At 44.1% G+C, this 23855-nt stretch overlaps 1 protein-coding gene across 1 annotated transcript in view; it reads left to right on the forward strand.

Moving 5' to 3' along the window:
- arl6ip6 (ADP-ribosylation factor-like 6 interacting protein 6) overlaps positions 1 to 9102 on the forward strand; it is a 50522-nt gene extending 41420 nt beyond the window's left edge. Inside the window, exon 4 of the mRNA XM_085986307.1 lies at positions 2588 to 9102. Within this exon, the coding sequence (XP_085842433.1) occupies positions 2588 to 2681 (94 nt within the window). The 3' untranslated portion in view covers positions 2682 to 9102. The remainder of the gene's footprint in view (positions 1 to 2587) is intronic.
- The last annotated feature ends 14753 nt before the right edge of the window (positions 9103 to 23855 follow it).

The raw sequence follows: 23855 nt of genomic DNA on the forward strand, positions 1-23855 counted from the left end.
ACTTTAGGAAGGATGTGAAGGCACTTGAGAGGGAATAGAGGAGATTTACCAGAATGGTTCCGGGGATGGGGATCTTAGCTACAAGGACAGGTTGGAGAAGCTGGATTTGCTTTCATTAGAGCAAAGGAGGTTGCAGGGTGATTTGATAGAGATGTACAAGATTATGACAGATTTGGATAGACATGGGGAAAGTCTGTTCCCACTAGTTGACGGTACAAGGACTAGGGGACACAGATTTAAGGTTTTGGGCAAGAGATACAGGGGGTATGTGAGGAAAACTTTTTTACGCAGCGAGTGGTGAGGACCTGGAACTCGCTGCGGACGGACGTGGTGGAAGCGGACACACTCAATGTTTTCAAGGGGAGACTGGATAGACACTTGGAAATAAACTTGCAGGGCTACGGAGATAGAACGGGGGAATGGGACTGACTGAATTGTTATACAGAGAGCCAGCACGGACTCGATGGGCCAAATGACGACGACCTGTGCCGTTATGACTGTATATGAAGAGACAATGAAAAAGTTCTGTTTTGCAACAGTGACTCCACTTCAAAAGTACTCCATTGGCTGTAAAGCGCTTTGAGACGTCGGGTGGTAGTGAAAGGTGCTATATAAATGCAAGTCTTCCTTCTTCCTTTACTTCAGGAAACCATCATTAAACAGGACTGCTGTGAGTAAATAGATTAGTTAAGTGATGGTAGCCACGTTTATTGTAAAAGAAAACCAAGCAAATTAGTCAGCCTGTGGTTATTTTTCAAGTTTAAAAGGTTCCATTTTTTTTTTAGTGCTCACTATTGCACTGCAGGTGATTGGACCTGAGCTTTTCTTCATGCATGGTTCAAGGATGTATGGCTTGAATTACAGAATTCTCGAGAATTGTGATTGTTACATGAAGGTGGAAACTCTGGTGAAATGCTGGCAGCTCTCATCACATATTTTTGGTCACAACTTTAATTTTACTATGAGGTGCTGTTGGAAAAACTCAGCGAACAGCAAAGTGATGTGACCCAGACTGTCAGCCATTTTGTCGTGGTGAAGGCATTCCTTCCTAGGCAAGGAACAGTAAGTTAACCAACTCCCAGAGTCATTGTTGGGTCATAATTTGTGGAGAAACTGCATTTGGAGTAACCAAGGTAGCTGCATTCCCTCCTGAGCAGTGCTTTTGGTAGAAGGTTTGTGGTGCTGTATCTAATTTGTTCAGAATCTGCCAAGGAAGGGAGAAATCAAATAAAGTGAAAATATGTTTCTGAAGCTGATGAAATTATGCTGATCAGGGCAAATCTTGCCTCAGTAAATGCGTGTTTTGTTTTTTCTTAAAATATGCCATGATTTTATCTTTGAACTTCAAGAGTGGAGTTTCCTCTAAATGCATTAACCAGCTTGGCCGTCCATATGGTGTGACAAGTGAAATTAGATTGAATTGACTGTGGCAAGTGTGGTAGCTGCCCAGCTGCCTGAACTTGGCAGTGCTCAAGGCTTTAGTACTGTAGGTATCTAAAGCCCATCTGTCATTTACTTAAATGCATTTTCAATTTGGGATTTCTGTAATTTCTTGTATAACCTTATTTTACTGGGTTTCTTTCTCTCATTTTTCTTTGAGAATATCCAGCTTTCACTGGTTGCTTTACACAGTTAAGTTTGTTGGAGCATCGAAAGATAGATCGTGCATAGGCACATTTGTAGGTGTTGAAATTTCTGCTCTGTTGATGTACTAGTCGATAACCTAATGGAATCAAAGTGTTCAGGTTCGAAGATGGAATATGCAAGTGTGTATATTTGTGACTTCAGTATGTAACCAATCATTTTCTGTGAGTTGTGGTGTTTTCACTTCTTTAAAAAGTATTGTAAGTCTCATCTGGTGGAACACTGACTTTTGTAACTATGCTCCATTTGCTTGAAGCATTACTCCCAGCTCTTGATTAAAGTCCTGTATGTATTTATTTATTTATTTATTTATTTAATAATCTATAAGCCATATGTCCCAACTGAACTTTTCTCTGCGCTAACTAGAATTGTGGGTGAATGTGCTGTCAGCAGGTTGCAAACCCCAATCAGAATATTGTGCTGTGACACTTGTACAATGCTCCACTTTCCGTTATGTGCATTTCTATGTATTTGCCTTGATGTTTTATGGTCTTTAAAGTTTCTACAGTACATAATTCTGAAAAAAAAATTGTGAATTGGAGATTGTCTTAATGACTATTTTATGTTTGCACCCTGGCTAAATGACATTTTCACAGCAGTACTGGAACTTGATAGGAAACCCAGAAACGCACACTTTTGTGGAATACTGGTTTTGTCATTTTTCTGCCCATAGGTGTGTTTGGACTTGACTTTGCCCATTAACTTTGTGAGTGTGATGTTTTTAATGATGTGGGGATTGGGCATTTCAGGATTGAAACCAACCAGAATTCCTATATATAAACTGGGGGCATGAGATGTTGTAAGAAATGTTGCCACAGTGTAAGGATTCATTTTAAATTGGCTACATATGCAAAGCACTGCCATGATTTGAATATTTGTTGGCTTTTAGGCCTCAAACGTATCTAGTTCATAAATAACATAATTTTCAATTTTCTGTTTTCAGGAAATTAACAGGTCATTCGTTTCACATGGGCTACAACATGGCAATCCTGAATGGCATCACCACAGCTTTGGCTGTAATTTGGTGGTTCACCTGAAATCAACTTTGCCAATAACATTGACTTCTCTGTCAATAATGACTACTGCTGACCTCTATCCAGGCAAGCAAGCTTTCTTCTGGAAATAATGACACTCCTAAGAGGACAGTGAGAAATGAAGATACCTGATTTTTCTTTTAATGATCTAACTCCAAGATGAACTTTGTATATTTCTCTCTCCACGGATGCTGCCTGGCCTGCTGAGTGTTTCCAGCATTTCCTGTTAATTGTGTACAGGAAACTTTGTTTATATCTGGCACCGACGGGACCGAGCTGTTGCCGATCTATCAAAACTGCCGGACATACCAGCGTTAATGTTGAAGCATACGGAGATTTGCAGCTCCGTATCTGGCAACAAACGCTGTTGCTTAGCAACAGCTTCTAAACAGTCTGCTGTACCTTGGAAGCGTCTCTGAAGCTGTTGCTAAGCTACAGAGAGACTTTGCAGAGCCTGATTGTTGGGGAAAAAAAGCCACGAGAAGGAAAAAAAAAAGCCACGAGAAGAAAAAAAACCTAAAAACGGCTCCTGATTTCTGCCGGTAGATCGAGGTTTCCGGACATACAACCTCTGGATAAACCAAAGTCTCCTGTATATACTATTGGATATTAATCTATTGACACTGGATTTAGCATTAATGCTGTTCTTTCTCATTCTGTTCAGTTGTGTTTTTTAAGTTGCAGTTTGAAACCTTTTATTAGTTTGTGAATAAAACCAGTTTTTTTTTGGTCGGTAGAGAAATTGTCAAGATTGTTTTGGCAAGAGTTCTTAATCTTACGATGACAAAATCCACTTGTGACTTTAATCTTTCACTATAGACAATGAAATGGAGGATTGTAACTGTATGCTTGGTCTTTTTATCACATGTTTGAATTGCATTTGTGTAAGTTTCATGTTAGTGACTTCCTGAGTATCCAAAACAATTACAGCTGCAGGCTGTACTTTTTATTGCTGACCTCAAATCTATGCAAATAGTGCAACTTGACCTGCAGATGTGTGTGGTATTTTAACCTTTTTCTTTATCCTTCCCAGTACTCTACGCTGCTCTTCTGGTCACTGAACACTAACCTGTTAGCTCAGTAACTTAAACTAGTTGAGTCCGATCTATCTGATCTTCAATGTCCTTAATCTCACATCGTCATAAGTGTGTGCTAACATGACTGGGGGAACTATCTTGTCTTTTTTAAAATAAACTTGAGGCATCTTAATAAAACTGATATTGAAAATGGCATGCTCATCCATAAACATGGTTGTTTTACCTCCATTCTTAAAACCACTCCATAATATTCTCACTTTATTTGATTGCTTAGTCCTGCCGTCAAACCAAGTCTTTCAGTACCTTATCAAAACTGATATGTTGAAAACTACAGTTTGCTTTTAAATATTCAGTCGTCACCCCAAAATCCTTCTCAGATTTTTATATAACTTAAGTATTGCTGTCAATACTCTGGTTATTGTACAAATCAGGTGAGATTTTTATACAATTTTTCTAGTGACACTTCACCAATACAATGAGTCCATTTCTACACAAGGACTGGGGTTCACAATTGATTTGCCTAATTACTCATGCCACAGAATATTTATTGGTTTTTGTACTTTTTTTTCCCCCCACAAATTTATCTCTTGTGGCATTGCTCAAGGGCAAAAAATCCTCTTCCTGCTACTTTTCTATCTGTTATTTTGCTCTCTCTTTTCCCTCTTCCCCACTCCCACTCTCACTTTTGTACTGTATCCAGAGCCACAATTGTGTCCAATATTGGCACATCAGAACTACTGCGGCATATGCCTGTTAGAGGATATCTGAAGGCCAAGTTTGGGAGGGAGCAGCTAGAATGGACGGGGATAAAATGCAACATAGGTGGGTTGGGGAGCATGTCTCTCATCTGATTTTTGTTTCCTAATATGCAGTCACGTGGGTATTCTGGACCATTGAGATGGCTACAATTTTTATAATGTGGGTACTAGTTTCCATTCAAATTAGTTTTATAAAATATAATGATGAGCTCTATTTGTCAGCACTTTTATCATGGGGATCAAGGGAGAGGGAAGCTCACTTTTCTAATTAACAAAGGTAGAACCTCTGAACTTTAATACAGCCTCATTGAGGTCATTGATATTTTTTGAATAGATTCTAAATCTACAGGAAACTTTCGATTTACCGGCACCTAAATAACCAGAAATCTCGGTTAACCGGCAAAATTCAGGAGTAGGTTCAGGTAAGTTTTACTTCATATTCTACTTGCCTTCCTCGATCTGTTGCTGTGCAAGGGTGTGGCTGCAGCTGTTGCTAAGCTACAGAGACGCTTGGAACTTATGGCCATTGTTCTGAACCTGTTGCTAAGCAACAGGGTTTGTTGCTTTATACGGAGCTCTCGGCTCTCGTATCTTTTACTATAGCTTTCGGTTATCCGGAATTTTTGATGAACCGGCACCACGTCGGTCCCGTTGGTGCCGGATAAAAAAAAGTTTCCTGTAGCAAGATTAAACTTGATTGGTAGGAAATATTAAGTTGTGATCTCCTCAGTTGTGACCTGATAGACACTATCCTACTGCTACAGTGACCTTTTTTAAAAAAAAAAAATTTTTAAATAGAAAGATGTTTACTTTTTTAGTACAAATGTTATTAAATGTTTGCTGACTTCATGCCAATTTAAATAAAGAATTTTGGTGGCATGTTCATATTTTGAGATGCCTATAGATGTTGTAATAAGTATGGCCTCGTGCTATTCAGTCAAATCACTGATTCTAAGAACTACTGTAAGTGGGAAATCATTTGTCAATTCAGTAAGGTTAAAGAATTGTAAACCGGTTTACATTTATATTCATCTTCATTGTTTTTCATTGCTTTCTGCCTCCCTTCTCGTGTTTGTTCAGGTATCTACCAAAACTTGCTTTCACAGCCACATATCTTTCCTCAGCAACTGTCTTTGGCTCCGACTTATTCCACGTGGATTCCAACTGAAATTCCAGCCTACGTGTTTTGGATCCACACACGACTACAGATATCTCCAAGATATTCAGCGTTCCTCGAACCACTGCTCTCGCCGTATCCTGAGATCTACGCTGAATGCCATGCGCCGCCACTTGAACACTCTCGACCTCTCCAGCAGCACTGACTCACTCTATCTCAAAGCTGTCCTGGTCAGCAGTTCCATTTCATCCTTCGCTTCATCCGGCGCTTTTAACAAAACTTTTTTTCTTCCTTTCAAGTGTCAAGGATCGCAAGCTTCAACAACTCTTGGACACCAACACCCCTCCAGAACCACCTTCCTCTGATCCCATCCCTTCTTCCGATCTCACCCCCTGCCGTGTTTTCACTATCCCCTCTGACCCCGAGCTTCATCCTCTTACACCCCCATCTCAATGAATTTCGAGCTCTTTTTCCGCCACCTTCGTCTCCGTGCTCACTTCTTTGGCCAGGAGTCACCCCACCCCCAACCTCCCGCACAGCTGACCCTTTCTCCCGTTTTCAGAATTCTCGTTCTACCTGGTCCCCTCCCTCTGGTCTCTAACAGCTGCAGAGCTTTTCATTGCAAACTGCAGGCGTGACATCAGCCGTCTCAATTTCTGTGCTCCCCTCACTCACTCCAACCTACCTCCCTCTGAACTTGCAGTACTCCATTCTCTTAGATCCAACCCCAACATTGTCATTAAACCTGCTGACAAGGGTGGTGGTGCTGTTGTTTGGCGAACCGACCTCTACCTCGCGGAGGCTGAACGCCAACTCTCCGACACCTCCGCCTGGACCATGATGCCACTACCGAACATCGAGCCATTGTTTCCAAGACCGTCACTGACCTCATCTCCTCTGGAGGTTTTCCCTCCACGGTCGCCAACCTCCTAGTTCCCCAACCCCGCACAGCCCGCTTCTACCTCCTTCCCAAGATCCACAAACAGGACTGCCCTGGTAGACCCATCGTTCCAGCATGTTCTTGCCCCACGGAACTTATCTCTTCCTATCTCGACTTTTTTCTCCCCTTGTCCAGTCTCTTCCCACCTACATCCGCGACTCATCCAACGCCCTCCGCCACTTTAAACAGTTTCCTGATCCCAACCGTCTCCTTTTCACTATGGTCGTCCAATCCCTATACACCTCCATCCCCCACCAGGATGGCCTGAGGGCACTCCGCTTCTTCCTTGAACAGAGGCCCAACCAGTCCCCATTCACCACCACCCTCCTCCGTCTGGCTGAACTTGTTCTCACATTGAACAACTTTTCCTTTGACTCCACTCACTTCCTCCAAATTAAAGGTGTTACTATGGGAACCCGCATGGGTCCTAGCTATGCCTGCCTTTTCATGGGATATGTGGAACATTCTTTGTTCCAGTCCTACTCAGGCCTCCTCCTTCACCTCTTTTTCCGGTACATTGATGACTGTATCGGTGCTGTTTCCTGCTCTCGCCCTGAACTAGAAAATTTAATTGACTTTGCTTCCAATTTCCAGCCTTCCCTCGCCTTCACGTGGTTCATCTCGACTCTTCCCTTCCTCGACTTCTCTGTCTCCATCTCTGGGGATAGGCTATTGACAAACATTCACTACAAGACCACTGACTCCCACAGCTACCTGGACTACACTTCCTCCCGCCCCGCTTCCTGTAAGTACTCTCTTCCATTCTCCCACTTTCTCTGCCTTCACAGCATCTGCTCTGACGATGCCACCTTCCATACTAGTGCTTCCGACATGTCTTCCTTTTTCCTCAACCGAGGTTTCGCCTCTGCTGTGGTTGACACGGCCCTTGACTGTGTCCGTTCTATTTCCTGCACTTCTGCTCTCACCCCTTCCCCTCCCTCCCGGAACCACGATAGGGTTCCCCTTGTCCTCACCTTTCACCCCACCAGCCTCCATATTCAACGGATCATTCCCCCGCCATTTCAGCCACCTCCAGCGTGATCCCACCACCAAACACATCTTCCCCTCACCTCCCCTTTCAGCATTACGAAAGGATCGCTCCCTCTGCGACACCCTGGTCCACTCCTCATCACCCTAAACAACCCTTCCCCTTCGCTCAGCACCTTCCCGTGCAAGCGCAGGAGATGCAACACATGCCCTTTTACCTCCTTCCCACTGTCCAGGGCCCCAAACACTCCTTCCAGGTGAAACAGCGATTTACTTGTACTCCTTGCAATTTAGTATACTGTATTCATTGCTCACGATGCGGTCTCTACATTGGGGAGACCAAACGCAGATTGGGTGACTGCTTTGCGGAACATCTCCGTTCAGTCAGTAAGGGTGACCCCGAGCTTCCAATCACCTGTTACTTTAATTCCCCGCGCCACTCCCACTCAGACCTCACCGTCCTCGGCCTCTTGCACTGTTCCAATGAAGCTCAACGTAAGCTCAAGGAACAGCACCTTATCTTTCGATTGGGCACTTTACAGCCTTCTGGACTCAACATCGACTTCAACAATTTCAGACCATAACCTCTGCCCCAATCTTTTTTTCCATTTTTTTTCTCTCACATGGCAGCTGCCTTTCATGCTGCCAGTGCCATTTACACTTCAGCTACAGCCATCTTTTGTTTCTTAACTTGTCCCATTACCATCTCCTTTTGCCTTGCACCATCATCCCTTTTGTCTCTTAATCTCTCCTGCCTTCCATCCGATCACAGACCTTCCCCTTTGTTCTTTCTTTCCCTGCCCCTGCACTTGCTTAAAAACCTGTTCCATCTCCAGCTTTTTCCAGTTCTGATGAAGGGTCATCGACCTGAAACGTTAACTCTTGTTTCTTTCTCCACAGATGCTGAGTTTTTCCAGCATTTTCTGTTTTTATTTCAGATTTCCAGCATCTGCAGTATTTTGCTTTTGTGTTACATTTATATTTAATGTTTTAGGTGGGGTAAAATTGCTTTTTAAACCATAAAATCTTATTTTATTTTGACTGTAGAAGATGGCATCTTTGCAAATGGCTACGAAACAACCCTTCCATTAGTCAAATATTGAAGTAGCCTACATTTTGAAATCTGCATGCATTGTCACTCATCACCATTTATGGAATAGAGTTGATTCAAGGCTTGAGACTGGTATATCAGGGATTTTAAACTTGCTTCATTACAGAACTGAATTTTTTTTTGTACTAAAATAGCCAGGAGAGAATTGAAAGTGATAATTTCAAACTTCACTCATGATTTGTGATGCCTTCAGAGCTCAGATGTGCGATGTTGTACTTTTCTATACCTAATGCAACATTTTTAAGTAAGTTATAACAACAATTTTGAATGTAACAGCATTCTTAAACACTTTGAAAGATATTGGTAGAAGTGTAAAAAATGAAATGTTTTATTAACTTTGGAAAGGGCATTTTTGTTACTGTATTACGGATTACTGTTACTGATTGAAGCTAATTTGTAGTGAATGTACAGAATTGCTGTAATCTCTCAATGTGTGTTTCAGCTACTGTTAAATAAAGGCAATTTACTGTTAAACTGTTTCCATATAATTCACATAGCTATTGCTATACTGTTGGGGTAGGGTAAAGAAGCTGGCTGTGTGGGCTCACCTTTGATTCCCCTGAAAAGCTGAGTACCTGTTCTCTGTGCTCTCCAACAGCAATACAGTGCTTCCCTATAGGGAATGAAAAATGGAAAGAGATTAATCTTGCCATACTCCTCTAGACCTCTGAGCAGCTTCAAGTATGGGTAGAAACTGAGCCTATCTGGAGAAAACTTGCATTCCTTGCTATTCCATTGTGGCGACATTTGACTATTGTAGCAGAAATTGGTTCCAGTTTTAATTGAATATACTTGCACTGAATTGACAAAGCTCGAGCATACAAATGTTACTATATTACTCCAGAATGTAGAGTTGAGGTATAGTTTTTTATTAATGACAATAACGAGGAATGCAACAGTATTCTCTAGATAGGCTCAGTTTGTACCTATACATGAAGCTGCTCAGAGGTCCAGAGGAATATGGCAAGATTTACCTTCTGCTAGAACTGCTGTAATCCTTGTGGGGATGGTGCTCCCACAATAGCTCCCTCCTATGTAGGGAATTACAGGATACTGACTGATTGAGGGAATGAATATGCATATCCAAGTCAAGATGGTGTGTGACTTAAGAAGGAACTTCGAAGTTATAGTGTTCCCACAACATTGCTGCTCTTGTCTTTCTTGGTGGTAGATGTTCTCGGGGAGGGAGGTGCTGTCAAAGTAACCTTTTGAGTTGCTGCTGTGCATCCTATAGTTCATGCATACTGCAGCCACTGTGCACCAGTGGTGGCGGGGACAGCAGAGATGCCAATCAAGCAAACTGCTTTGTTCTGGATGTTGTTGAGCTTATTGTGGTGTTGGGCCGACTCCCATTCGAGTGAGTGATGAGTATTCCATCACACTCTTCACTTGAGCCTTGTAGTTGGCGGAGGGCTGTGAAGAGTCGGGAACAATGTTCCCTATAAGGTGCATGGCTGCGCACCTCTCTGCCGGGACCAGTTTTATCAATGCGAAGTTTTGCGTATGTGCGGAACTGTGAATGGGCTGTGCAGTCCCTTTAAAGGGGCCGCGCACCCCCAAAAAATTAAGAGGGAACATTGGTGAACAACTTGTCGCGGGGTAACCAGTTTCTGCCCTGCTCTTGTAGCTGCAGTGTTGACATGGCTGGTCCAATTAAACTTCTGTTCAATCGTTACCCCCATTACGGTGATGGTGGGGGAAAAAAGTTTTATTGGATAATTTGAAATGGCTAAAGATGATGATGGCATTTTTCGCTGTAGTTTATACGCAACATCCTATTGTGGTTCAATAAAAAATTTTCAACAAAAATAACCTGAATTTTTGTTCTGTATTTCTGTTGAAATTTGATCAAAGCTGTACCGTATGTATGTATTGCGTGCTCAATAATGAACTTACTTTACAGTCAAATAATGACCAACAAAGCTTTTCAATGCAACTGGTCATTGACGATGTCAACTAAATGTTTATTATGTGAGCATTCATAATATTTGAAAACAAATTGGCACTTTTTTTTTTAAGTGCCAGAGGAGTAATGGGTGATTTAGTCTCAAACCTGGGCAGGTAATGGGAATGTATTGTGCTTGCCAATTTAAATGAAATAATGAAATGGCAATGTATATTTCAGCTCTTCCCTTGAATCAGGCCATTCTGCCAGCATGTTGTAGATGTAGGTGTATTATGTTGGACATCTACTTTAAAAGATTTGTCAATGAATTTCTTTCCCTTAATTTGGTTGTAGGGCTGCCTGTCAGTAACCTATACAAGTCCCTACTTGAGGCAGTCTTCTATAAGTACAGCTGTTAGCAATGTTTTAGGGTTACATGTCTTCATACCATTCATGTAACACAAATTATTCTTTCACCAATCTTAGATATTTTATAGAAAATGATTCCATGCTGTCTTTGTAATTATTGAAGCAAGAGGAAAACACTTTCAGTTCATACTGGCTTCTGTTGGGGCAGGGATGGAAGAGGCTCTTTAAAACAAAGGACCTAATAATTAGTTGGAATATGTCGAATTAATTTTCCGACAATCTAATACAGACCACTTACATTTTCAAAGCTCAATTTCAAACAAAATGTCAAGTATCATTTCTATTCAAACTTCTTTCAATTCTACATATTCATTGTATTTTAAAGTTACTGAGTGTGTCACAAAATTCCATTTCAGAATGCATTGAGAAGTTCTATGCCATTCCACCTCGATGGGAAAGCCTATTAGAAAAGTGTCAATATTTACCTGTTGAACCTGGTAGGTGGTGCTTTGATTGCCATTTCTAATGGTAAAAGCTCTGTCACACAGTTAATGCAAACCCCAGCACAGTAACTATTCTTGCTCTTAAAAGTCAGCATGTGTGTGAGTATGCAGCTCTAACAAATTCGCAACTTAAAAAAAAAAAGTGCCCCAATGACTTAATAATCTGGCCTCTTCATACCCCCCATGCTCTAAGGTTCCCCATGTCCATGTGGCTGATGGTGTTGGTGGCACTAAAGCCCCAAATTGGTCCCTCTGATTAATTAATTAAAATAAAATAGGTGGGCTGCTATCTCTACTCATGCTGTTCATTGATAGCTTGCCTAATTTTTTTGGGGGGGGTGCCTCAATATCACAGGTTGATGCCATTTAAAGGCAGCCTGCACCTCTTAAAGATGCAATACACTTTGGCTGCAGGCACCCATAACTGAAGATTGTGGGCAATGTCAGGCACAGGAGAATCTGCAAGGGCTCTCTGGTTTTTCTGACGCTGTGTTGGAGGTATTGGTGAAGGAAGTCGGCAGGAGGAGGGACAACTTCCACCCACCAGGAAGATATCAAGGCAAGTGCCCAACACAAGTGGGAAGAGAGGGTCGGTGCCAGAAGTATCGCTCCCAGGATATGGTTGCAGTGCAGGAAAAAGTGGAATGACCTGACAAGGTTAGCTAAGGTAAGCCTCCTAACTCGTATCTCTCATTACTCTGGTTAACCTTAACTAGCTGTTGCCGTGGCACTCGCAACCCTTCTCACACGGTTACCAACCCTTTCCTCCAATGATTGCAGCACACTTAACTTCACCTCCTTCAGATGATCCTGCAGCACTCTGCACCTGCTGCTCTCCTCAATATTATTTCATCACCTCCTCACACCTCTGCCACCTTTAACACGAGCAACGCTATTCTACCCTGACATACACGTCCTGAAAACTTACTACTACAACAATGACACACTCCCTTATTTCTTGCAGCGCACACTTGCACGCAGTAACTGGAAGTAGGCCACCATTCATCCATGTGCTGCCCCACTTGAACAGGTTATGGGCATTGTGGGCATGTCAGGAGCATAGCATCTGGTGAGGCTGCAGGAAAAGCCCTGTAGTGTTGTATACCATCTACCCCTCATTCCCTTCTCACTTAAATCTCAGCCTTGCATATTTTACATGACATTGCTGCTGTTTTCAGAAGCCACTCGTCTGTCTCTGCTTACCCATGCTATTGAATGCTAACCCTTGGCCCTATCTTCCATTACATATCCAGAAGCTCCACACAGCTCTCAGGGAGCAGAAGTGGTGCTGCAGCCACTGGGGAACCACCTCGGAGCATTAGAATACATAACTGCGCACACAAGACAGGCAGGCACTAGGCATTTGCACAGGAGTGCTTTGTAGATAGGCATCAGTCATGTAACCATTTGTCAAGATGTGTTTTTTGGAGTAGTGAAGGAAAATGATTTGTTTTGGTACTGCTGTTGATATTCAGCCTTAGTGATGTAACAGGAACAAACATGAAGTTGTATATTTTGAGGGCATTGATCTGACGAGTGTTAGGGTTTGGTCTGATGGAAGGAGGGAGTGTTGGTGCTCTAGGGAGGGGATGGGTGGTTTAGGAGAATCTTTCCAGACTAATTTGCTGCCTTACTGCTCTGACAGCTTTTGCAATACTACTGTGTCATGTTCTTCCTCTGAATTCTCCGGTTCTTCATCTTCTAGCTCCACGTTTTCCTTTGCAGGAAGCGCCAAGACCACTCCCTCAGAGCGGCAGCGGTGGCGGACCTGTGAGGGGCGAGGCTCGGGTAGGCCTCCGAGCAGCGGCGGTGATAAAAACAGCGGCGAGGCTCAGGTAAGCCTCAGAGCGGCGGCGGACCTGTGAGGAGCGAGGCGGTGGCGGTGATAAAAGCAGCGGCGAGGCTCAGGTAGGCTTACCAATCTCCGAGCTCAGAGGGAGGGAGAGAAGTAAAAAGTAATCGAAGTGTGACGTCACCAGAAAGCAGGTAAGTGATTGGTTGGTCAGTACTTCTCTCTTTTTTAAACTTAAACTCTGTGGTTTATAGTTTCTAAGCTCTCTGTGGTGTAGCGGGGACTGTTGGTAAACCAGGGCCCTTAAGTATATCATTTAACTGTAGTGTAATTGCTGGGATTGATTTGATTTGATTTAATTTAATTTAATTTGAATTAATTAAAGGGTAAGTCATGGCAGAAGAGCTCGGCCCCGTGGTATGCTCCTCCTGCACTATGTGGGAAATCAGGGACACTTCCTGTGTCCCTGACGACCATGTGTGCAAGAAGTGTATCCAGCTGCAGCTACTGGCAGACCGCATTGTGGCTGGATACATACTGGACCATTCGCAATGCTGAGGACGTCGTGGATATCACGTTTAATCAGTTGGTCACACCGCAGGTAAAGGTTGCACAGGCAGAAAGGGAATGGGTGACCAACAGGCAGAGTAGTAGGCGCAGGCAGGTAGTGCAGGAGTCCCCTGTGGGCATCCTCCTCTCAAACAGATATACCACTTTGAATACTGTTGAGGGGGATGGCTTATCAGGGAAAAGCAGCAGCAGCCAACTTCCTGGCACCAGGGGTGGTTCTGCAGCACAGGACGGGAGGAAAAAGAGAGGCAGAGCTATAGTAATAGGGGATTCTATTGTAAGGGGAATAGATAGGCGTTTCTGCGGCCACAAATGAGACTCCAGGATGGTGTGTTGCCTCCCTGGTGCAAGGGTCAAGGATGTCTCCGAGCGGCTGCAGAACATTTTGGAAGGGGAGGGTGAACAGCCAGTTGTCATGGTGCATATAGGTACCAACGATAGAGGTAAAAAATGGGATGCGGTCCTAAAAGCAGCACGGTGGCATAGTGGTTAGCACTGTTGCCTCACAGCGCCAGGGACCCGGGTTCGAATCCGGCCTCGGGTGACTGTCTGTGTGGAGTTTGCACATTCTCCCCGTGTTTGCGTGGGTTTCCTCTGGGTGCTCTGGTTTCCTCCCACAGTCCAAAGATGTGCGGGTTAGGTTGATTGGCTATGATAAATTGACCCTTAGCGTTAGGGGGATTAAATACGTGGGGTTACGGGGATCGGGTGGGATATGTGTCGGTGCAGGCTCGATGGGCTGAAATGGCCTCTATCTGCACTGTGGGGTTTCTGTGTTTCTGTGAATATAGGGAGTTAGGAGGTAAATTTTAAAAAATAGGACCTCAAAGGTAGTAATCTCAAGATTGCTACCAGTGCCACGTGCTAGTCAGAGTAGAAATAGAAGGATATTTCAGATGAATACATGGCTAGAGGAATGGTGCAAGGGGGAGGGATTCAAATTCCTGGGACGGTTTGCACCTGGGCAGGGCCGGGACCGATGTCCTAGGGGGAGTGTTTGCTAGTGCTCTGGGGGAGGGTTTAAACTAAAATGGCAGGGGGTTAGGAACCTGAGCAGGGAGACAGAGGAAAGGGAAACAAGGATAAAAGCAAAAGATAGGAAGGAGAAAAACAAAAGTGGCAGTCAGAGAAATCAACGGTTTAAATCAAACATGGCCACAGTAAATAATAATTCAAAAAGGTCTAAGAGCATTAAAAAAAACAAGCCTGAAGGCTTTGTGTCTTAATGCGAGGAGCATTCGTAATAAGGTAGATGAATTAGCTGCACAAATAGAGGTAAACGAATATGGTTTGATTGGGATTATGCAAACCTGGCTCCAGGGTGGCCAAGGCTGGGAACTCAACATGATTCAGGAAAGATGGGCAAAAAGGAAAGGGAGGTGGGGTAGCATTGCTGGTTAAAGAGGGGATTAACACAATTGTAAGGAAGGATATTAGCTCTGATGATGTGGAATCTGTATGGGTAGAACTGAGAAATACCAAGGGGCAGAAAACGTTAGTGGGAGTGGTATATAGACCCCCAAACAGTAATGCGGAGGTTGGGGATGGCATTAAAAGGGAAATTAGAGAAGCGTGCAATAAGGGCACAGCAGTTATCATGGGTGACTTTAATCTACATATAGATTGGGCTAACCAAATTAGTAACAATACTGTGGAGGAGGAATTCCTGGAGTGTTTACGGGATGGTTTCCTGGACCAATATGTCGAGGAACCAACTAGAGATCAGGCCATCTTAGACTGGGTATTATGTAATGAGAAAGGATTAATTAGCAATCTTGTTGTACGAGGCCCCTTGGATCAGAACGATCATAATATGATAGAATTCTTCATTAAGATGGAGAGTGAAGTAGTTGACTCAGAGACTAGGGTCCTGAATTTAAGTAAAGGAAACTACGATGGTATGAAGCGTGAGTTAGGTAGGATTGATTGGGGAATGTCACTCAAAGGGTTGACGGTGGATAGGCAATGGCAAACATTCAAAGACTGCATGGATGAACTACAGAATTTGCTCATCCCAGTTTGGCATAAAAATAAAACAAAAAAGGTGACTCAACCATGACTAACAAGGGAAATTAGGGATAGCATAAGATCCAAGGAGAGGACATATAAATTATCCAGAAAAAGCAGTAAACCTGAGGATTGGAAGCAGTTTAGGATTCCACAAAGGAGGACAAAGGGATTAATTAAGAAGGGGAAAATAGAGTATGAGAGTAAGCTTTCAGGGAACATAAAAACTGACTGTAAAAGCTTTTATAGATATGTGAAGAGAAAAAGATTGGTGAAGTCAAGCGTAGGTCCCTTGCAGTCAGAATCAGGGGAATTTATAATGGGGAACAAAGAAATGGCAGACCAATTAAATACATATTTTGGTTCTGTCTTCACAAAGGAGGACACAAATAACCTCCCAGAGATGTCGGGGAACATAGCGTCTGATGAAAGGGAGGAACTGAAAGAAATCAATATTTGTAGGAAAATGGTGTTAGGGAAATTGACGGGATTGAAGGCCGATAAATCCCCAGGGCCTGATAATCTATATCCTAGGGTACTTAAGGAAGTGGCCCTAGAAATAGTAGATGCATTGCTGATCATCTTCCAACATTCGGTGGAATCTGGAACAGTACCCATGGATTGGAGGGTAGCTAATGTTACCCCACTATTCAAAAAAGGTGGTAGAGAGAAAACAGGGAATTAGACCGGTAAGCCTGACATCGGTACTGGGTAAAATGCTAGAGTCCATTATAAAGGATGTAATAGCAGAGCACTTGGAAAGCAGTGACAGGATCGGACAAAGTCAACATGGATTTACAAAAGGTAAATCGTGCTTGACTAACCTACTGGAATTTTTTGTGGATGTAACTGGTAAAATAGATAAGGGAGAACCAGTGGATGTGGTGTATTTGGACTTTCAGAAGACTTTCGATAAGGTCACTCATACGAGATTAGCATGTAAAGTTAAGGCACATGGGATTGGGGGCAAGGTATTGACTTGGATAGAGAACTGGTTGGCAGACAGAAAGCAAAGAATTGGAATAAACGGGTCTTTTTCCGAGTGGCAGGCAGTGACTAGTGGGGTACCGCAGGGATCGGTCCTTGGACCCCAGCTATTCACAATATATATTAATGATCTAGACGAGGGAACTAGATGTAATATCTCCAAGTTTGCAGACGACACAAAGCTGGGTGGGCGTGTGTGCTGTGAGGAGGATGCCGAGAAACTCCAGTATGATTTGGACAGGTTGGGTGATTGGGCAGAAGCATGGCAGATGCAATATAACGTGGATAAATGCGAGGTTATCCACTTTGGTGTCAAAAACAGGAAGGCAGATTATTATCTGAATGGCAATAGATTGGGAAAAGGGGAAGTGCAATGAGATCTGGGTGTCCTTGTGCACCATCGCTGAAGGTAAGCATGCAGGTGCAGCAGACGGTTAAGAAGGCAAATGGCATGTTGGCCTTTGTAGCGAGAGGGTTTGAGTACAGGAACAAGGATGTCTTGCTGCAGTTGTACAGGGCCTTGGTGAGACCACACCTTGAGTATTGTGTGCAGTTTTGGTCGCCTTTTCTGAGGAAGGATGTTCTTGCCATGGAGGGAGTGCAACAAAGATTCACCAGGCTGATACCTGGGATGGCAGGAATGACGTATGAGGAGAGATTGGGGCGATTGGGCTTATACTCGCTGGAGTTTAGAAGAATGAGAGGGGATCTCATTGAAACTTATAAAATTCTGACAGGACTGGACAGACTAGATGCAAGAAGGATGTTCCCGATGGTCGGGGAGTCCAGAACCAGGGGTCACAGTCTAAGGATAAGGGATAAGCCATTTAGGACAGAAATTAGGAGGAATTTCTTCACCCAGAGAGTGGTGAACCTGTGGAATTCTCTACCACAGAAGGCAGTAGAGGCTAGCTCATTAAATATATTCAAGAAGGAGTTGGATATATTTCTTAAGGCTAAAGGGATCAAGGGATATGGGGAGAAAGCAGGGACGGGGTACTGAATTTGGATGATCAGCCATGATCTCATTGAATGGCAGAGCAGGCTCGAGGGGCCGAATGGCCTACTCCTGCTCCTATCTTCTATGTTTCTATTGAAAGATTTCACCAAGCAATTATGAATCTTGACACTCACTCTGGCCTGTACTCAAGAACTCCTCCTGAGCTTTCCAGACAGCAGAACTATTGTTACAGGACACCAATTGTTTGCTCAATCTGAACTCTTGTTGCATGGCTCTGATTATATCGGTGCTCTGTGTCCGTGACTGGGGAGCTAATGAACTGTTGCCTCGCAAACAGCGCACCAGTCACTTGCTGAATGGCCATGTGCATAGCAATTTGACTGATGTTGCTGATGTCTCCAAAAGTAGTTTGGAAGAAGGCATTGTCATAAAAGTTTATAGCCATCGTAACCATCATTGCCACAGGCCCGAGTGTTGGCCTCCAATTCTCGCCGCAACAGGTGGCACAGGTAAGTGACTGTCTCCCTGTTGAAACAGAGATGCCTCACACACCTAAGATTCAAGTATGATGTTCTGTTTCTGAATATCCATATGCTGTAATGCCTCCTGGTGCCCTTGTCTCCTTCACCTTTTTCTTGCAGCCTGTGCAGGTCTTGGCTGCCTTTCTTGCTGCTGCACCTCGTCTTGATTTGGAAGTCTCGAGGGTGAGCCCAGCAGCTTGAGAACAAGCAACTTCTGTGAAACAGTTCTTGCCCTCCACAAACACACTCTGCAAAAGTATCTCTCAAACATTTGCCAAAACGGCCAAAAACGTAGCCTAAAACAACTAACCAGAGACTTGCCTCAATGGAGATGAGGATCCCTTTAAATATCACTTGTGAAAGCTGCTTGCTGACAGTTCCTGCCATAATTTGCTGGGTGGGTTAAGGAAGTGACATTTCAGGTGTGCACAGACACCAATTTCTTGTTTCAAGCCTTTACTAACATATTTAAATGATGCCTGCATTTGTTTCAGCCAGCAGCCAGGGGCACCTATTGAGCACCCCACCCAATATGGCGTCGGCGTAGAATGTCGCACTGCAGAATTCAACTTTGTGGACCCAGAAAACACACACCAATTTCTACCCCACAGTCTTTCTAAAGCATTCCCGATTCCAAACTGGTCTAAATTTCAATGATATTTGACTAATCGATAAATCTTTGGAATATTTTGTGCCGTTTTTGGCCACCCTAAGTTCAGACATGATTGATATATTTGAGAGAGTTCACAAAAGAGTAACACAAGTGAGTCTAGGATTTATTTTGTAAACAACATAATATTTGGATTTCTTTATGATTTGGGATTACTATTTTTGTAGAAATCCAGATTAGTCCAATATCAGATTAACAATGTCAGCTTTTGTCCTTATTAAATTATGAACTCAGTAATCCTTTGAACAGCCTTTTCTGGGGTTTTTTGTACAACATTTTTGATTATCTGGACAAAGAAAGCAAGACTTTATCCCATCACAGGACCTCTGACTTTAAGTCTAGACTCCCTCCTATTGTCTCCTCTCTATTTCCCTTTTACTACCAGGACACATGTATCCTAATCTTGCTACATAACCAGGCCTATTTAACTTGAGTTTACCTGGGCTTGATTTTCCAATTGGAGATGGTTTGGTATTGGGAATGGTAGTCGGCGCGTCCCACTCCCGGCTCCAGCCGGCCTGCTGACAAAATTTTCTGTTAATTGGGCACGTTAATCCCGCCATGCGTGTTACCTGCCCTGATCCCAAGGTGCATGTCTGCTGAGCTGCTCTGCTGACGTGTTTGCAGCCGGTGTATTTAAGGGGGCCATTTCACAATTAGATCTCACGTCGTTTCTGATGCTCCTGAGTGCTGCTGCTCTCCACGGTGTCTGCAGAGAGACCAAAGGCTGCTCCCCACTTCAACAAGGATCCCTCCATGTTCTTGTGGAGGGAGTCAGAGGACGTCGGGAGGTCCTATACCCAGGTGATGGAAGAAGGAAACCTCCTCCGCAGACAAATGCAGCCCTCACACCCACCCTCAAGGTTATGCAATGACAACTAACAACTCAAAAGGAGGGTACTTGGTAATGGGAACCCACTCCATCAGTCTCCCTCTAAACATCTATCCTATCCATTCTTTACACTCATTCCATCACTCTCACTGAAACTCCATTCTTTCTCTCATTGCAGGAAAAGAGAGCCCACAATGAGAGGGAGAGAACAGGAGGAGGACCACGATCGTACCCAACTCACCCATGCTGAGGAGGCTGATCTCAACATTGCGGGATGAGTGGAATAGCTCGAAGTGGGGGACGGAGAGAGGGGCTCAGTAGAACAACCTGGTGACAGAATGCTTCTCCATTCATCTTATTTGGCTTTCATGAGTGACATATGGGATCTGATGTCAATAGAAATTGAATGCTCATCATATGCACAGTGGGATGAGTCTGCAATCTACATATCACATGTCTAACTCATGTCTTTACTCTCCCATAGGACCATCAAGAACCTCCCTCCCTACTGTCCAGGAGGAAGAGCAGGAGGACTCCTCAGAGGATGCTTCATCCTCTGAGGGAGCAGCGTCAGCAGAAATGAACGCACCCAGCACCAGCGCAGAGATGCACACCTCGGTGGGTCATTTGCACGATAGAGTAGTGTTGTCACCTGGGTGTATTACAACTCCTGAGTGAGTAAGAGCAGATGGTGGAGACAGGGACAGCAGTGGAGTCTTCATCGGAGGCCGCAGGACGCTCCTAGCTCTGCTCGGCTGCATGTAGAAACATAGAAACATAGAAAAATAGGAGCAGGAGTAGGCCATTCGGCCCTTTGAGCCTGCTCTGCCATTCAATATGGCTGATCCTCTATCTCAATACCATATTCCTGCTCTCTTCCCCATACCCCTTGATGCCTTTTGTGTCTAGAAATCTATCTATCTCTCCTCATACGCCAGTCCTGCCATCCCAGGAATCAGTCTGGTGAACTTTCGCTGCACTCCCTCTATGGCAAGTATATCCTTTATTAGGTAAGGAGACCAAAACTGCGCACACTACTCCGGGTGTGGTCTCACCAAGGAACTGTGAAACTGTAGTAAGACATCCTTGCTCCTGTACTCAAATCCTCTTGCAATGAAGGCCAACATACCATTTGCCTTCCTAACTGCTTGCTGCACCTGCATGTTTGCTTTCAGTGACTGGTGTACAAGGACACCCTAGTCCCTCTTTACATCAACATTTCCCAATCTAGCACCATTTAAATAATACTCTGCCTCTTCACATTTATCCACGTTATACTGCATCTGCCATGTATTTGCCCACTCACTCAACTTGTCTAAATCACCTTGAAGCCTCTTTGCATCCTCCTCACAATTCACAATCCCACCTAGTTTTGTGTCATCAGCAAACTTGGAAATATTACATATGGTTCCCTCAACCAAATCATTGATATATATTGTGAATAGCTGGGGCCCAAGCACTGATCCCTGCGGTACCCCACTAGTCACCACCTGCCACCCCGAAAAAGATCCATTTATTCCTACTCTGTTTCCTGTCTGTTAACTAATTTTCAATCCATGCCAGTATATTGCCCCCAATCCCATGTGCTTTCATTTTGCGCACTAACCTCTTATGTGGGACTTTATCAAAGGCCTTCTGAAAATCCAAATACACCACATCCACTGGTTCTCCCTTATCTATTCTACCAGTTACATCCTCAAAAAGCTCCAGTAGGTTTGTCAAACATGATTTCCCTTTCATAAATCCATGTTGACTTTGTCTAATCCCGTTCATATTTTGTAAGTGTCCTGTTATCACATCCTTTATAATAGACTCTAGCATTTTCCCTACTACTGATGTTAGGCTAACCGGTCTGTAGTTCCCTGTTTTCTCTTGTCCTCCTTTTTTAAATAGTGGGGTTATATTTGCCACCCTCCAATCTGCAGGAATTGTTCCATAATCTATAGAATTTTGGAAGCTGACAACCAATACATCCACTATTTCCATGGCTACCTCTTTTAGTACTCTGGGATACAGATTATCAGTCCATGGGGATTTATTGGCTTTCAGTCCCATTAATTTCTCCAGCACTATTTTTTTACTAATACTAATTTCCTTTAATTCCTCCTTCTCATTCGACCCTTGGTTCCCTAGCATTTCTGGGAAGTTATTTGTGTCCTTTTCTGTGAAGACAGAACCGAAGTATTTGTTCCTTGTTCCCCATTATAAATTCTCCCATTTGGCTGTAAGGGACCTACATTTGTCTTCACTAATCTTTTTCTTTTTACATACTTGTAGAAGCTTTTACAGTCCACTGAGCCTCGGGGACCATCCAGAAAGAGAGTGGTGCTGGAGCCTCAGGAACAAGTGCAGGGGGCTCTGACTGGGTTTGCAACCACGGTGACTGCGAGTGTGCAGAGAATGGAGGAGTCCATCTCAAACATGAGCAAGGCCATGGCGCACGCAATGGCAAATGTAGGTACGGTCAGAGCCCCAGATGACTCCCTGAGCAGTGATGGCCGAGTCTGCCCCTGTGCAACCGCAGGAGGAGCAGACTTTGGCGGGGCCTTCACAGGCTCCAAAACCCAGAGGACGACCACCAAAGGCATATAAGCAGGTGCAGCAGGGAAGTGAGCAGGCTGCCTCTACATCTGCTGAAGCCACGGGGGTGGCACCACGTAGAAGCACGCATAAGAGAAAGCTGACGCATAAATAATCACAAGGGTACTCACTTAGTTGTTCTGCTAGAAATCAATGTTAAGTTTCTGTTCTTTTATTTTGTTGGAATAAATTAATGTTGTGTGAATATTTGACATCGTTGCCATATGTGTGCTCACAATTTGAGGTGGCACAGTAAAGGGTGAGGGCACCTTTTATGTCCAACAATGGAGGTGACAGTGGATATAAAGTTAACACCACACACTTACAGCCTCAAGACAGAATGTATCTCCCAAATCATGAAATCAGCAACCTCTGACTTTTGAAAGTGAACAGATGTGAGAGTGCAGCTTTTAGACTGCAATTGCAGCTGTGAACTATCCAGCTCGTTGGCCCTCCCGACATACTTACCTGGCGTGATCTCCAAACGTCATGAAACCCATAGAAAATGTGGGACAATAGGAAAAGGCTGTCAAAATAGCAGTTAACAAGGAGTTAAGTGCCTTAAAATCCCTCACTCGCCGCTTGGTGTCGCGTCTATTGTGAAATCGCAGACCCGTCACTTTTGAAACTCACACGGAGGCGGGATCGCAGTGGGTTTCCAACCCATCATCAATCATTGCTATTTTAACAGCTGACCTGCCTCCGAACCTGCTCTCTGAATGCTGGCAAAATCGCGGCCCTTGTGTCCATTTGCATGCATGTTTTGAGTGCCACTCCAGACCCAAGCCCATCACTTCTACTTCCACTTCTTTCTCCCCATTTTCTCTTTTTTCTTTTTACCCCATCTCTCCTGTTGTCATACCTCCTTTCATTTCTCCCCTCTCTGGCAATCTGCCCTCCCAAATCCCTACCCCAAACCTTCAGCACTCCTCAACCTTTCTACTCTCCTGCCACTGTCCCAGGCTTGACTACCTCTTAGATAAGTCTACTGCTTACCTCTATGCGCCTCTTGACATCCTCCGAATGGCCCATCGAGACACTCGTCGCTGCCTCCTTACTGCCGCATCCTACACTCCCACCTACCCTCCTGCCCAACACGCCTGCTGGGGGCTAATCTTTCCTGCCTCCTTCCCATCCCACTATCCCTCCCAATGCTGACCCTGTGGACTCTGCCACTGGATCAGCTCTCACCACCCCACTCTGCAGCTCCCTCCAGAATGTCCATTCACTTGTGAAAAAGGGCCTTGCCATCCATGAGCTTATTGTGGATGATTGTATCGATATTATGTCCTTGATGGAAACTTGACTGAGGGATGATGATGCCTCCCCGCCTGGCTATACCTTCCCCCACTTGCCCTGCCTAAACTGTGGTGGTGGTGTGGCTCTTATCACCAAATCACACCTTGATCTGTTCATCCACTCCTCTGGCACCTTCTCCTCCTTTGAGCATCTCACCTTATTCCATCCCTCTCGCATCTCATTTAAAATCCTCACTCTCTACCACCCACCCAAGTAACATGCCAAATTTCTCACCAAGGTACCTTCACTCT

This window comes from Somniosus microcephalus, chromosome 4, assembly GCF_052327205.1.
Source record: "Somniosus microcephalus isolate GS21.2 chromosome 4, FLI_Smic_1.0, whole genome shotgun sequence".
Lineage (NCBI taxonomy): Eukaryota > Metazoa > Chordata > Chondrichthyes > Squaliformes > Somniosidae > Somniosus > Somniosus microcephalus.